This window comes from Phaenicophaeus curvirostris, chromosome 2 (genome assembly GCF_032191515.1).
Source record: "Phaenicophaeus curvirostris isolate KB17595 chromosome 2, BPBGC_Pcur_1.0, whole genome shotgun sequence".
NCBI classification, from domain to species: domain Eukaryota; kingdom Metazoa; phylum Chordata; class Aves; order Cuculiformes; family Cuculidae; genus Phaenicophaeus; species Phaenicophaeus curvirostris.
This window is the reverse complement of record NC_091393.1, coordinates 118813660-118829051: the sequence shown is the minus strand read 5'-3', so window position 1 is coordinate 118829051 and position 15392 is coordinate 118813660. Positions and strand designations below refer to the sequence as shown.

Below are 15392 nucleotides of genomic sequence, written 5' to 3'. Positions count from 1 at the left end.
ACCTTCTTTCTGTTTCGTACAGTGAAGTGTAGAAAGCAAGCATAAGGTGGAAATGACTTAGAAAATTACTGACTCTGTTTCCAGTGCAGTGCATTGGCCAAACAGTTGAGATTTTTTATCGCAATTGGCCAAAATTTGAATTTAAAAGCTAAGATTTGGCTTGAGCATTGCTGTGCTGCCAGACACCCAGATTTCAGAGATGCAAAAACTTGTATTCAAGGTGGGAAATCTCCTGTTCTTGCAGTCCCCAAGGAACCATCGCATCTTTCCTCATGGAAGGGAGGGAGGAGATGACCATGCTCTATTCAGACATTTAAGTTTCTAATCCTGCATTTTAAAGCTGGCATTTTTATTCACTTCTCTTCTTATTCAAGACTTAAGCTGCTCCCATGCCTTGTTAAATGCATGCCACTCTCAGTGCAAGAGGTGACTGCATCTCAATGATGCTGAAGTGCCCCTGTCCTTAACCTGCTTACTGGCTCATTAAGCTTGCAAAGCATTTGGGATTTCTCAGTCCACAAACCTTTCCATTCAGATTGTCCATTGTCCATACACTCCTGTTTCCTGTTTTCCTTTAGCCAGACAAAAAGCAGGTGAGAGCAGTGCCCCAGAGCTACTGCACTGCCCCTCTCTGCGCCCAGCAGCCACTGAAAGTGTCTATCCTCTGCACTGCTGAGAAGACATTGACCCTTTCAGTGAGGTTGCTGCAATTCCCCGGGAAGATTTTACTTTGTTTTTGTTTTGACACCCTTTTCATCCTATTAGTAAATGCTTCTGGGATGCAGAGATGCTGGATGCTAAAGCCTGGAAAGTGGTAGCCTCGATCTTCCTTGTGGCTTGCTGGGCTGGGATTCAGCTTGGGGCTGAGTGACTCCCATTACATTTTGTACGGTGTCTACACCATATAAAAAGCCAACCAGATACTGGGCTGCATCCAAAGCAGTGGGACCAGCAGGGCGAGGGAGGGGGTACTCCCCCTCTACTCCACTCTCATGAGACTCTGTCCACTTCTGGAGTCCTCAGCGCAGGAAGGACATGGATCTGTTGCGGCAAGTCCAAAGGAGGCCATGAAGATGTTACAAGGGCTGGAGCACCTCCTGTATGGGGACAGGCTGAGAGAGTTGGGGTTGTTCAGCCTATAGAAGAGAAGGGTCTGGGGAGACCTTAGAGCAGCCTCCAGTACTGAAAGGGGCTCCAGGAAAACTGGGGAGGGGCTATTGATGGGTGTGGGGAGCGTAGGGATAGGACAAGGGCGAACAGTTTGAAGCTGGAAAGGGGGAGATAAAGATGAGATCTCAGGAAGGAAATTTTCCTGTGACGGTGGGGAGTCTCTAGCTCAGGTTGCCCAGAGAAGTGGTGGCTGCCCCATCCCTGGAGGTGTTCAAGGCCAGGTTGGATGGGGCTTGGAGCGACCTGATCCAGTGGGAGGTGTCCCTGCCCATGGCAGGGGGTGAGAACTGGACGGGCTTTAAGGTCCTTTGCAACCTGAACCATTCTATGATTCTATTTTATTATTCTAAGGTGTGGGCTGCACCTCTAGGCAGGTTTCCTAAGGAAAGAAACATTGTGTTCCTTCAGGGATTCTCTCCCTCCCTTTCTACCCCAAGTAATTTTCAGATTTGCCAGCCTGTTTCAGCCAACTTTTGCCAGCAGGACTGAATTTTAAAGAAATTTATTTTCTCATATTTCTGTGAAAATGGGTGGTTTCTCCATGTGTCCTGAAGTGGAGAGAAGACCTATGTCATCCTCTCGACCTTTGTGATCAGAAAAGCTTGTTTGAGGAAAATCTGCCCCTGACATGGGGAAGTCTCAATGAGCATGCACTGCTGTGAGATGCAGAGTCAGAGGAAATCATGTTTTCTTCTGGTGTGCGTGAAACTACATGTTTAAAAATAAGGAAAGAAAGGCAATTTTCAGGGGCGCTGGTGTAGTTCAGGAGTAACTCATTCTCATTTTCTTTATTCAGTACTGCCTGTCGGGGCATCCAACCTTACCATGCAACGTACTCAAGTTCAAATCCACCACCATCATGTTGGACTGTGGACTAGACATGACATCTACCCTCAATTTCCTCCCACTGCCCCTGGTTCAGAGGTACGTTTTGTGGCCTGCAGGCACTTAGCCTGTGTCGTCTTGGGTTACAGTGGGAGTGCTCTGCGTGGAACAGTGTCTTGGAAGGAGAGAGGGGATGAGTACAGATGAACAGCATCATCCGATATCATAAATAGACTTTGTTCACTTAAAAATTCTCTTTATCAAAATAACGTCCTTTGGCTCAGTAGACGGAAGACATTTTATGGATTTATTGATTGGTTTTTCTAGATAATTTATTCTAAGCTTCAGTAAAGTATTGCTGCAACTGCTCAGCACAAGTGAGGTCACATATCTGTCATCTTTCTGGCTTCTTCATGCAAGATGAGATAAATGGGTAACTGAGATGGAGTGCATGGAACCCAACAAGTACTGTTTAACCACTGTCTTCTCAGGCTTTTCTTCAGAGCACAGACTAATGCAAGGAAACATAGCACTTAACGGTCCTCGTCAGTCAACGTGGTGGTGTAATTGTTCCCTTTTAAAAATTAAATAAATAAGAGGGCAGGGCACAGGAATGGAACAGCAGTGAAACAGATGTAGAGCGTGGAAGAGAATTCTTAGACCGAGACTCCCCTTTCTGTGCCCTAGCTACAAAGTTGTATTTTCCCAGATTTTTAGATGAGTTTGGCTATCTGGTTAGGGTGGCTTATGAAAATGGCCTCAAGTTCAGATTAGGTACTCGGAAAAATTTCTTCACCAGAAGGGTTCTGAGGCACTGGCAGAGGCTGCCCAGGGTAGTAGTTGAGTCCCCATCTCTGAAGGTGTTTAAAAGATTGGTAGATGAGGTGCTCAGAGATCTGATTTAGTAGTGGACAGGCACAGTTGGGCTCAAAGATCTCAAAGGTCTTTTCCAACCAATCGATTCTATGATTCTATATCTTGTATAAATGGAACAAATTATGAAGATGGGGAGTTGGAAAAGTGGCAATGAATAAGCCTCGGTGGTGGAAGCAGTAGGAGTTAATCACAAAAGCCATTCAGTAACTTTGATCCATGAGGAAACACATTCTGGGTTGAGGGGAGGTTTGATTGAGACAGGCAGAATATGATTGGGAAAGGGAGCTTCCTAAGGGACCTAAAGAGGTTAAAGCAGTTTGTCCAGCACTTCCTATGTTTTGTTATTTTTCAGAGAGGAAAAAATAGGCAATGGATGCATTGTTCTGCAAGAATGTGGAGTTTGAGAGCTGCTGCAGGGCAGGCAACAGATGCTGTAAGATGGATTGGTGTGGTAGTCAATGCCATAATGTAATTGCTAATTACGATATGTAGAAGCAATAGTGCAGTTAGAAGGGATCCAGGCAGTTTGGGAAATCCAGGTGCAGAGAGCGTTGCTTTGCATTGGCTTCTTCCCACCCCACAAATCAAAAGGAAATAGAGGGAGGAAAAAGTAGCAAAATAAGGTGATTGAACAAAGGCTTAAGAGGTTCTCTGGAACTGCAGGCATCAGCGCTCCCCGAGGATACACCAGCTTTGTCTGCTGATAGCAGACCCTGGGAACGAACAGCCAAATTGCAGGTCACAACCTGGAATTCCCCAGGTACCTCCAGAATGTCTGCACTAAAGTGACTCAAACTCAATAAGAAAGGATGTCAGATTTGACCCCGGATGGCCCAGTGGAATCAGAGCAAACAGTTGGATTTAAATCCAATCAATCTTGTCGGCAGGGTGATTGAACACCCCTTACAGCAAGGATTGTCCTAAGCGCATGGACTTGGGCAAGTAATTGATCTCTTCAGTACTCTAAAAAACAGATGTCCTGCAGGGAGTTGTGGAAATGAGTTCGAAACTTGAGGAGGAATGTGGCTGCCACTAAAAGGTCCTTATCTCTCTACAGTGTTCATAATGGTACCATTAAATATCAGGTCTCTGTTACCATGATATGTAAATATCTCTGAAATTCTGGTGCATATTATCAACATTACATGACCAGGTGATGTAGAGCTGATGTTATCACCAGTTCCTGGGTGAGACAAGAGGGACTGACCGCCTGAGGTCCTGCGGGAAGCGTGTAACAGAACAAGGATTTGAACACAGGCCTGTCAAATCACAGAATGCCCTGAGTTGGAAGGGACCCATGAGGATCATTGAGTCCAACTCCTGTCCCTGCACAGGGCAACCCCAACATTCACACTCTGTGTCTGAGGGCATTGTCCAAATGCTTCTGGAATATTGTTGGGCTTGGTGCTGTGACTGCTTCCCTGGGGAGCTGTTCCAGTGCTCCACCACCCTCTGGGCAAAGAACCTTTTCCTAATATCGAACCTAAACCTCCCCTGGCATATATTCCTGGTGTTCTTAGTTCCATTCTTAACATCTTAGGTTATCACCAGCTGTATGTCCTCTCAGAACCAGAAGTGCTGCTTCTTGCAGGTAGGCTGAGACGGACCTGTATGAAACCTCAACCACAGAGGAGCTGTGCTTCTCTCTGCTGTCTTTAAACCAGAGTATAAACCATGAACTGCTTAGGTTTTGCGAGCGTCAGTATGTGGTCTGCAAAGGTGCCCTAATTTTCACCTCTGCAGAGTGTAAAGGTTTGGTATTACAGAGGATCTTTGCTATGCAGCTAAATCCTGTGTCGTACCTGGCATGAGACTCTCCTTGAGCAAACATTTTAGAGCCTGTGCTTTAATCGATAAGAGAGGAAAGTGCTGTAATGTTTGTGTCATTAAAGGGACTGGACATTTTTTAGAGTTTTTTGCTCTTCAGAAAAGCTCTTCCAAAGGTATTTAAATTCCACCTTGTCCCAGAAATGGCAGTCCTTGTTCTCACCAGCCCACAGAGCATGTGCAAAGTACCTGTGGCTGCCAAACACTTTTGCCAGTGTTTTCATTATACTTTAAAGGAGGTTTGTCAACTGGAATTTTCTCCCCTGTACCAAAGTCAAATGCAGAACGGTAAAACGAACATGTGGGAAGCTCTTAACCTTTCCTGTCTAGCCATGACATACTTGCTCATGTTATTTATGGGACAGTTCTAGCTATTTTGAATTAATCAATCACTCTATTACAATGTCAAAACTATGTCGGCAGGAACTGTGTTACTTCTTGCCTTCAAGGTAAAGAGTCCTTTCTGTCCCACGTTACTTATTCCATTTTTACCCCCACACAAGGCCTATCTGCTGATTCCACCTCTCTTGACAGGACTGTAAACTCTATAGGGGATGCCAGGTTTAGTACAAGTGCTTCCATCAGGAGTAACGCAAACCAGGCGCTAGGCTAAATTAGGGGGAGTAGAGCAAGCATAGCAAGGAAAGTTTATTCTGCTGTGCATTTTGCTGGAGAAACCATAAATGGATCCATGTTTGGATTCCTAATTGAAGAGGGATGCTAAGAAACTGGAGAGAGTGTTCTGAGGGCTCCAAGACGGGCGGGGTCCTGAGTCCATGACTACATGAAGAGGTTGAGGGAGCTGGGCTTGGTCAGTCTGGCAGAGAGGAGGCCAGATGAGGAGCTACAGGCAGCTACATCTGCCTGAAAGTGGGTTACAAAGGCAACAGAGCCAAACTCTTCTTGAGGGGCAGTATAAGGGGCTAATGCCCACAAATTGTGTCTTGGGAGGCTCAGGTTGGACGTTAGCCTGCCAGTGATGAAGTTTTTTTAGCACTTTCACCCATCCCCAGAATGGTTCTAGAATCTCCTGCTCCAGGGATTTACAAGACAAAGCTGGACAAAGCCGTGGCTGACCTGACCTCATGCTGGCTTTGAGTTGTTTGACTGCAGACCTCCAGATGTTCCATCCAACTCAGGTTTCTGTCCTCTCCTCCCTTCCCTATCAGAGTTGTTACATATCAGAGTGGTTTGTTCTTGCTTTTTCCCTGCTTTTCCCATAGTTCTTCAGCCTCTGCACCAACCCAGCCCCCTCGGTCTCCAAAATACTGCCCTTGAACTGTGCTTTCAAATACATCAGTGGGGAGTACGCTTAGCCACCTCATCTTTTCTATTGTCAGACTTACTCTTTATCCTCAAAAGGGGGTTGCACTCCTCTGACATAGCTTCTCAATGACACATCCTTCTGCTCTCACTTCTTACCTTCTGTCTTCGCTCCTTGAGTCTTAGATTTCCCCTTTTTTCCTTCCTTGTGACTTTCTGGAGTGCCAGGTAGGAGTTGTTCCTTTGTGCTGATGTTACTCTGAACACCGCATTCCTCTGAGCCCTTGAGTCACTTCCTGTTTTCAAGGTACTAAATTTGAAAGCCCTTATAGCCTGTCTGTAAAGCTTAGTGCACAACACTTGCACATTTCATTGTAGCCGCGTTCCCAGGTTCTCTAGACCTCAGTTTGTCACAGGGCTTGGTTCCAGGCAGGTTCAATTCTCTTGTTTCCTCAACTTTTCCTTTGTTTTTTGATTCTTTAGGTACTCTTGAATTTAGGCAGACAGTGGATTTTGAGTTGAGTTGTAGGCTCACACAAAAATCAGATGTCACTGTGAGGTATGAGTAAGTCTCTCAGTTACAGTAGCAAGCAATGCTGCAGCAATTGCCGCTATAAACTCAGGATTATGATGTCTACCTTGTAGTTTCTTTATTAGCATGTGAAGCAATTAAAAAGTGGACCCTACCGTTGCTGAATGGTGCTAGACCTGCCAGCTTCAAACGTGCAGTTCACAGCAAAGCCTCCTCTCCTCTTTGTCCTTCCAACAGGTAAATGCACTCTACAGCTGTTGTATGGGTTTTAAGGGTGAGACCTAAGCATGAAACCATGGTTTATGTGGACATAAAATCGCAGCCTCTGAGTCTATAAATGACTTACCCCAGGGCACTGGTCTTTCCCTGCCATTGCTAATGGGAATATTTGTCTGTCATCTTCTGTCCCAGAGCAGTTTTGCGATGGTTTTCTGTTGTCTCAGGCATAAAGTTGTCGCGGTTTAGTCCCAGCCCGGCCAATTTTGGCAGCTAAAACTGAGCAGGTGGGCTCCCAATTCCCTTCCTTGCCCTCCCACCTCTGGGAAATGGGGAGAGGGAGATGAGAGGAAAAACACTTTCAGATTGGAAACTAAAACTACAGTTTTGATGAAAATAGTAGTAATAATAATGATGATGAAAACAATAAGAAGGTAATAAAATATATACAAATATATGAAATCGTGCCCCCACCCCTCTATGCAGTGCTACAGACTAGGAGAAGTCTGTCTAGAAAGCTGCCTGGAGGAGAGGGGCCTGGGCGTGTTGGTTGACAGCTGACTGAATATGAGCCAGCAGTGTGCCCAGGTGGCCAAGAAGGCCAATGGCATCTTGGCTTGGATCAGAAACGGCGTGACCAGCAGGTCCAGGGAGGTTCTTCTCCCTCTGTACTCGGCACTGGTGAGACTGCTCCTCGAATACTGTGTTCAGTTCTGGGCCCCTCACCACAAGAAGGATGTTGAGGCTCTGGAGCGAGTCCAGAGAAGAGCAACAAAGCTGGTGAAGAGGCTGGAGAACAGGCCTTATGAGGAGCGGCTGAGAGAGCTGGGGGTGTTTAGCCTGGAGAAGAGGAGGCTGAGGGGAGACCTCATTGCTCTCTACAACTACCTGAAAGGAGGTTGTGGAGAGGAGGGAGCTGGGCTCTTCTCCCAAGTGACAGGGGACAGGACGAGAGGGAATGGCCTCAAGCTCTGCCAGGGGAGGTTCAGGCTGGACATTAGGAAAAAAATCTGAGATCTCTCAGTTTTATACAGAGTATGACGTATGTGGGATGGAATTCTCTGTTGGTCCGTTTGGGGTCACTTCTGTCTGCCCCTCCTTGCAGGTGAGACTTTTTTTTTACCAGTTTGAGGATGGCCTTGATTTCTATAGGAATAAATTTAAGCAATGGCCTTTCTGCTTCCCAATGCCCTGTTTTATCACTTCTAGAGAGAAACACTGTCTGAAAAACATGCAATTAACTTGCAGAAAAAGAAGTTACTTAGACTGAGCTGAAGTTAGAAAACATATACCACTTTAGCTCAAACCACAACACTGTCCCGGAGCAGTTTTACAGTGCTTTTGTATTGTTTCAGGCGTAGAGTTTGCTCCTACTCTAATTCCTTCTGTTTACACAGCCAGTTTCACTGCAGGGCAATGTAAGCAGCATGGAACCTTTTTGAAATTCTCCCTGTACATGACTAAAATCAAGATCCCTGCATGCATCATCCTCATTTCCTTTTTACTTAGAAGTATCATAATCATGATTTGTAAAAGTCATTTCAGTGAACACTTAAACACAGTGAAACTGTCTGGCTGCTTTATTGAGATTGTTCATTCCCTGAGATGGAAATGGGGGTCTCTTCTGTCTGACTCCAAATAAAGGCCTATGCTTCACCACTGGTAATACAATTCATACTGCAATCATTTTTTCCCTCTTTCTGCAGCCCCAGGCTGTCCAAACTTCCCGGCTGGGTTTTGAAGGATGGAAGCACGTTTCTGGACAAGGTACTGTACTGCTGGTTCAAATTGTCTTGCCGTGGAAATAGCTACCTGACAGGTTAGGAGCTCGCATTGCAGGAACAACGCTCCCATGCTGACTCATCGCAAAGTTTCTGTGTGTACCCTTACTAGCCAGGATGTCCTTGTAGAGCAGAACGTTTTGAAACAAAATGCTAATAGCAGCTCTGAGGCTTTCAGTCTTCTGAGGTACCCAGCTTTTTAAAAAAATCCCCTTAAAATGCAGAAATCATCAGCATGAATATTTCCTTATTTCATTGAGCTCCATAAATAATAGTGCTTTGCCTTCTTAGAGTGCCTTTTATTCAACAGCCTTACTTTTCTGACACTAAAGCTTCATAGCATGCTTACAAATGAGGTTGGTATCGTACCCTTTTTTTAGGCAGCAGAACTGTGAGAAAGGGACTGCTTTGCCCATGGGAGGCCTCTTCTAGAGGAAAAGCACGTCTTCGTTCTCTGAAAGCAACATGTGTTCTGCTGCTGGACATAGCAGGGAGGGTATTATCTTCAGCCTCCTGATTCTAAGACACGGGACTTACTCAGCTACATGAGAGACACAGAGTTTTTCTTTTTTCCTCCCTTTTCCTTACATTACTTTTGTAGGCAGAATTTTTCTGAGGTTTCAAGTGAAACTGGGCACTGCAGCATCCAGCTTGATCTGCCATAGGGGAACAATGAACGCAAAAATATGTCAGATGTTAGTCAAATAGACAGGTACATTTCAAATGTGTGCAGCAATAGGTATCAGTGGAGAAAATACTGTTTTAATAGACTATTCTCTGACTATGTGAACATTAAAGGCAAACAGTAATAATAGTTGCTTTTGTAGGGGACTTTGAGGTGGACAAAATGGATTGATCTGATTTTTACAGGCAAGGGAACTGAAGATCACAGATAAAAGACCTGATTTTCCTTCTCATTGGAGACAAAAGAAAGTGTATAGGCAGCGTTTCTGTTAGTAAAATAGTAACAACTCTATTCAGAGCCCATGCTAACTGGCAATCGCTGAGCTACAGAGGCTCAGCAACAGGAATGGATCTGCCCAGCTTGAATTCCCTGGAACTTGTTTCTCCTGAAGCCCAGCCCTGGGCTCTGTTCTGTCCAAAGACATATATTTTGTCTTATATATTATGTCCATCACATACATTTTTATATGTGGTGTATTCACATTTCTGTGGTGCTGCTGCTGCAGCGTGTGTTTGGGAAAAACGTTCAAACTCGCACAGCGTCGATGGAAATCATGTGTTAAAAATTCAAAGGCAGCATCTCTTACCTTCACCTTGACCATTGTAACTGCTTGGAATGGTAAATTCTTTGACCCATGCTGGAAAAAGGCAAGGGAGGGAGTCAAAGGGGGATGTTTTATCATGTCAGGTGGACATTCCTGTTATAGCACTCTCTCGATGACAGTTATAAAACCTGAGTCCTGGAGAGGCACTGAAATTTGCTACGATCTAGTTTTAATCATTTTGAACTCCCTTGAGATGAGGTTAGGAGACTTCTGCCACTAGATGTAATTGCTCATTCGTTATTAGTTGGCAGGTGCACTGTAATTATGAAGAATTGGATTCACTCTTTAATTCTGTCAGTCTGAAGCTGCCTGAGACCACTCACATTGGGACAAGCAAGAGAAGCGTCCCCAAGAGAAGGCAAAGTGGCTGATTGGTAGCCGGTGAGGTGTGCTAGGACAAGAGTTGGGAATGTTTTTGTTCTGTACATAATCCTGAAGAATGTGACTTTTCCTGTGACAGAGATTTCTGGTGTCAGCCTTGAAAAAGGAGGAACAAAATAAAGAACTAGAGATCCAGTAGAGATAAATCTAACACTAAGTTAAGTGCCACATGGAGCTTAGATCCCCAAAAGATGTTGTGTCAAATTCTCTGAGACAGGGCCTAAAAATTGTATTCTGCTCCTAATGAAGCAGAAAAGGTTTGATGTTACTGGGAGCCAAAACTAAATTCTAAACTTCTAAGATAGCCAGGGCCCTATAAAGTCGCTGTGCACGTCTTCCAGGTCAGGAGAGCAGCTGTTCCAAGAGGAGTGGTCTTCATGACTTGCTTTTTAGTTCATACCTCTCTTCTGACTCTGGTAGACAAAGTCACCTTGTATTGTTACAGAATTACCAGTCAACACCTCTGCAATTAGAAGAGCAGAGAAAACTCAGCTTCATGGGACAGTATCTCCTTCATGGCCCCGGCAAACCAGCCAGTCGTTATCAGGGTGTCTTTCCTCACTGGCCAGAGGATCTGATCTCTGGAAGTACCAAGCAGCTTCATCTTACATGAAAGCAACTCTGGGAGTGCAGGGATAGGATGAGGGGGAATGGTTTGAAGCTGAAAGAGGGAAGATAGAGATGAGATCTTAGGAAGAAATGCTTTCCTGCAAGGGTGGTGAGGCCCTGGCCCAGGTTGCCCAGAGAAGTGGTGGCTGCCCCATCCCTGGAGGTGTTCAAGGCCAGGTTGGATGGGGCTTTGAGCAACCTGATCCAGTGAAAGGTGTCCCTGCCCATGGCAGGAGGTTCGAACTGGATGGGCTTTAAGGTCCCTTCCAACCCAAACCATCCAATATTTCTAATTTCAGCAGATCTGCTTACAGCAAGCAAATTGTATCTAGAAAGGGGATAGACATAATGTAGTAACAGGTGGAAATTACTTGTGTTAAAGAAAAGGTTTTGAAAGTGAAAAAACTGCTGTATCGGAGTGACATTGCATTGTATTTTTGCTTTCCTCATAGGAACTAAAGGAGTGCTCTGGCCGTGTGTTTGTAGACTCCGTGCCTGAGTTCTGTTTACCAGAGGTGAGTTTATTCCAAGCCTTACTGAAAAAATGGACTCCATTCAATCATGTAGTAGAAACCTGCTGAATTTGTATTATCAGATTCATGCTATTACTGCTCATTGGACAATGCTGCTAAAACGTCTGTGTTCTTAAGGTGCTTCTAGTATCTATAACACTGGAAAAAGGATAGGAATAGCCCTTTTCAACAGTTTTCTTGGGGAGAACTGGAAGGTCTCAAAGGAATAACACTAAACTGTCCCTTTTTGTGGACCTTCCAAAGGGCTTGAGCTGGGCTCGATTATGACAGGTTACATGTGCTGATCTAGATAAAGGCAGAGAATGAAGGTAAGGAAAGCTGCCTGTCTTTGACCACTGATGCATGGCCGGCCTGGTGGTGCGCCCATGGGGAGCCAGCTGTGTGGTTAAGCCACTGTTTGATCCTGCTGGGCTGCAGTCAGACATGCTGTACTGCTGGCAGCAAATTTAGGTTAAAAAGTTTTGCTGCCTTCTTAGCCATTCATCACTGCCTCTTTGAGGGAAGAACTGTACCTTCCTACCCCCTGACAGAACTGAAAGTAGCTGCTTCTCAAGCTGTTTTATTCAAGAATGCCTGGGTTTAAATAAAAGTAAGCAAGACTATTGAAAATGTTTGAATTAGGCTTACCTGACTGATGAGATGAATGGTGCATGTAAGAGAGCTAAAGAAGGAAAAAGCTGAGCAGGGAGTGGTGATGGTGAATGGTGGGGAATAGTCTGGCAGTAGTATCCTCTTCCTGCAGCTGTGTTAGGTCTGTGATAACATCGGTTCTTTCATTTCGTGTTGGGATGTTTTCTTTGTCATTCAAAGAGAGAGGGAATTGCTTTGGGGCAGTTATTTTTTTGTTCCTTTCTGCCTGACCTTGTTGATGGAAAGTACAAAAAGCTCTTGGAAGGTTGTTGTCAGCTTGCTGGGGTTCTGTCTGTTCTGAAACTCACTTCTTGCCGCTTCTGACTCTCATCATCTTGATTCGTCAAAGCAAGTTGGCAGCTCCTGGTACTGGTTTTGGCAAGTCATATCAACAGATCTGTGTGCAATTCCTTAGTTTCCCCAAGGAATGGATATAATCCAATCACAGAAAAAAAACCCTAGTAATTCTGGGTTCTTGTGTGCTTTCTGGTTGCTGCCCAGTGGAAGGGAGGGATGTAGGAAGCTTCTGTATGCCTACAAATTGCCATTATGTCCCAGATATTGAGTAGGATGGAGTTTACTTTCTGGATTCCCTTTGGAATTGAGGCCCTGCACAGGAATGATGAACTGCTTAAGTTTAAGGTCCTTCAGCTAGGCTTTCTGGTTATGTCGTTGGTCTGGGAGATACCCACGTGTGTAGATGTTATTATGACTGATGAGGAGCTGCTGTATCGTTGTATCAGTGTCACTGCAGAATCCAATGCTGTTTCCCCACAGTCCGTGTTACAACTAGAAGGCAGCAATCAGCTGCATGTGCCACTGTTGTAGGGTCTTTACAAATGATCTCTCAAGTGCTTTGGTTCCCAAAGTTCCCAACACGTGCCAAGTCTTCCCTGTGAGCACTGGGAACTGATTCTGTTTATCACTGTCTACAACTACCTGAAAGGAGGTTGCAGCGAGGTGGGTGTCAGTCTCTTCTCCCAGGTGACAGGCAATAGGACGAGAGGAAATAGTTAGCCAGGGCAGGTTCAGATTAGATGTCAGGAAAAATTTCTTCACTGAAAGGGTCCTCAGGCATTGGCAGAGGCAGCGCAGGGCAGGGTTTAAGTACCACCATCCCTGGAGGTGTTTAAAAGACAGGTAGATTAAGTGCTTAGGGCTATAGTTTAGTAATGGACAGGTACAGTTGGACTCAATGATCTCAAAGGTCTTTTCCAACCAAGCAATTCTATGATTCTCTAGTGATACAGAGTTTGCATCTCTAGCTTCACAGGTTCCCCTGTCCAGGGGATGGTTCGGATGTTATGACCATCCAAAGGCATCATCAGCATAGAAATTTTGCTGGTGTTTAGCAGCACAGTATCAGAAGGAGCTTGTGTGAGAGAAGCATTGTCTTCTTGTCTCCTTCCACACCACTTCCTTTGAAGAATTTTGTCTGCAAAAGCAGTTAGTTTGAGAATCACACTATCGTTTCCAGGAAAATTGTTGCCAAAGAGAGCCAAGTTTTGAATGTAATCCAGAAGCCACAAGGTGATAAGAGGCTGTCTCAGCAGCAGAGTACACTTCCACATGTCAGAGTGCAGGGCACAGCCCTCTCTTTGTTTGGCAACCTTCTGATCTATCTCACTTCACAGTCAGGAAACATTTTTAAACCTCTTCAGTTCACAGGCGCTTTCAGTGAGATTGCCGCAAGTCCCAAGGAAGATTTTACTTTGTTTTGGTTTTGACACCCTTTTCATCCTATTAGTAAATGCTTCTAGAATGCAGAGACGCTGGATGCTTAAGCCTGGGAAGTGGTAGCCTGTATCCTCCTGATGGCTCGTTGGGCTGGGATTCAGCTTGGGGCTGAGTGACTCCCATTAGATTCTGTGTGGTGTCTACACCATACAAAAAACCAGCTGTGTCCCAGGCTGCATCCAAAGCAGCAGGACCAGCAGGGTGAGGGAGGGGATTCTCCCCCTCTACTCCACTCTCGTGAGACCTCACTTGGAGTCCTGTGTCCATTTCTGGAGTCCTCAGCACAGGAAGGACACGGATCTGTTAGAGTCAGTCCAGAGGAGGCCATGGAGATGTTACAAGGGCGGGAGCACCTCCTGTATGGGGACAGGCTGAGAGAGTTGGGGTTGTTCAGCCTATAGAAGAGAAGGGTCTGGGGAGACCTTAGAGCAGCCTCTCAGTACTGAAAGGGTCTACAGGAAAGCTTGGGAAGGGTTCCTTATCAGGGAGCGCGGGGATAGGATGAGGGGGAATGGTTTTAAGCTGCAAGAGGGGAGATAGAGATGAGATCTTAGGGAGAAATGTTTTCCTGTGAGGGTGGGAAGGCCCTGGCCCAGGCTGCCCAGAGAGGTAGTAGCTGCCCCATCCCAGAGGTGTTCAAGGCCAGGTTGGATGGGTCTTTGGGCAACCTGATCCAGTGGGAGGTGTCCATGCCCATGGCAGGGGGTTGGAACTGGATGGGCTTTAAGATCCCTTCCATCCCAAATCATTCTATGATTCTATCATTCTATGACACAGCTGAAAACCAAGCCATGAAGGGCCAGCAGCGTGGTAGGAGCAGGTGTCCACAGACTCTTGGATACCATGTAGTAAGGGTATTTCGACCTGTCGAGCTTAGCAAGACAAAAGGATGTCCTATCATGAATCTGAGGATGGTGTTTCACTTGCTGTAGTAAGCCTGGAGATCTTGCCTCTAAAATCAGCTGTCATCATGTGTTGAAAACATGTATGCTTAGCTGTGAGTTAAGCACCTTGTCACCACCGCACTGTCAGCCCTTGGAAAAGCCAAGTGACCTACTTTCTTGCCTTTTTTATTCAAAATGCTGGACCGAGCCTTGTAATCAGATAATATGTGCTTGATGAGTGTTGAATTCCATTAGCTGCTCTATAATAACTGAGTTAGAGGTCATATATCTTGTACATTTCTGACTTGACACCATTTGTGTTATAGCATTACCAGTAAATATTTCTAATTAAAATTGCTTTAACAATGTGTGAAATCTTTTTTCACTCTCGGAACTGCTGTCTTAACTGTCACATCAAAACAAATTGGACCCACCTGTTTGTTTTGCTGTATCCTATGAATGAGCTTCATCTCCTGCTGTAAGAAATTATGAATGGTGAAGATGCAGGCAGTTAGTGTGGGAAAATATGAGAATTATTTTAAGCATTTGAATAAATACAATCTACATTTATCTCTCACTCTCCTGGGGAACAGTACCATGGGCCACATAAAAAATAGGCGACACCCTGCTAAACTGCTGCTGAAGAAGTTGTGGTGTCTGCGCAGCGTTGCTGCCTGAGGAAGTGCACACATCGGATCTTTGCCGAAAGTGTAATCATGCCTCTCAGAGACAGCCATTTCATTCCATGAAGGACAGAAACATCCAGGACCTGGTTTCCTTTTCAGATCTGAGAAGGGAGTAGGTTTAGGGGACTTTGAAATAAATCTTTTTAATTTAAA

The 15392-nt window shown here is 45.2% G+C and overlaps 1 protein-coding gene across 3 annotated transcripts in view; it reads left to right on the top strand.

Moving 5' to 3' along the window:
* INTS9 (integrator complex subunit 9) overlaps positions 1-15392 on the top strand; it is an 88058-nt gene that overhangs the window by 4203 nt on the left and 68463 nt on the right. For 2 of the 3 annotated variants that reach the window (XM_069850659.1, XM_069850657.1), the window contains exons 2-4: positions 1967-2094; positions 8416-8476; positions 11222-11284. In XM_069850659.1, the coding sequence (XP_069706760.1) occupies positions 1967-2094; positions 8416-8476; positions 11222-11284 (252 nt within the window). The remainder of the gene's footprint in view (positions 1-1966; positions 2095-8415; positions 8477-11221; positions 11285-15392) is intronic. The other variant, XM_069850658.1, reaches the window with a different exon arrangement.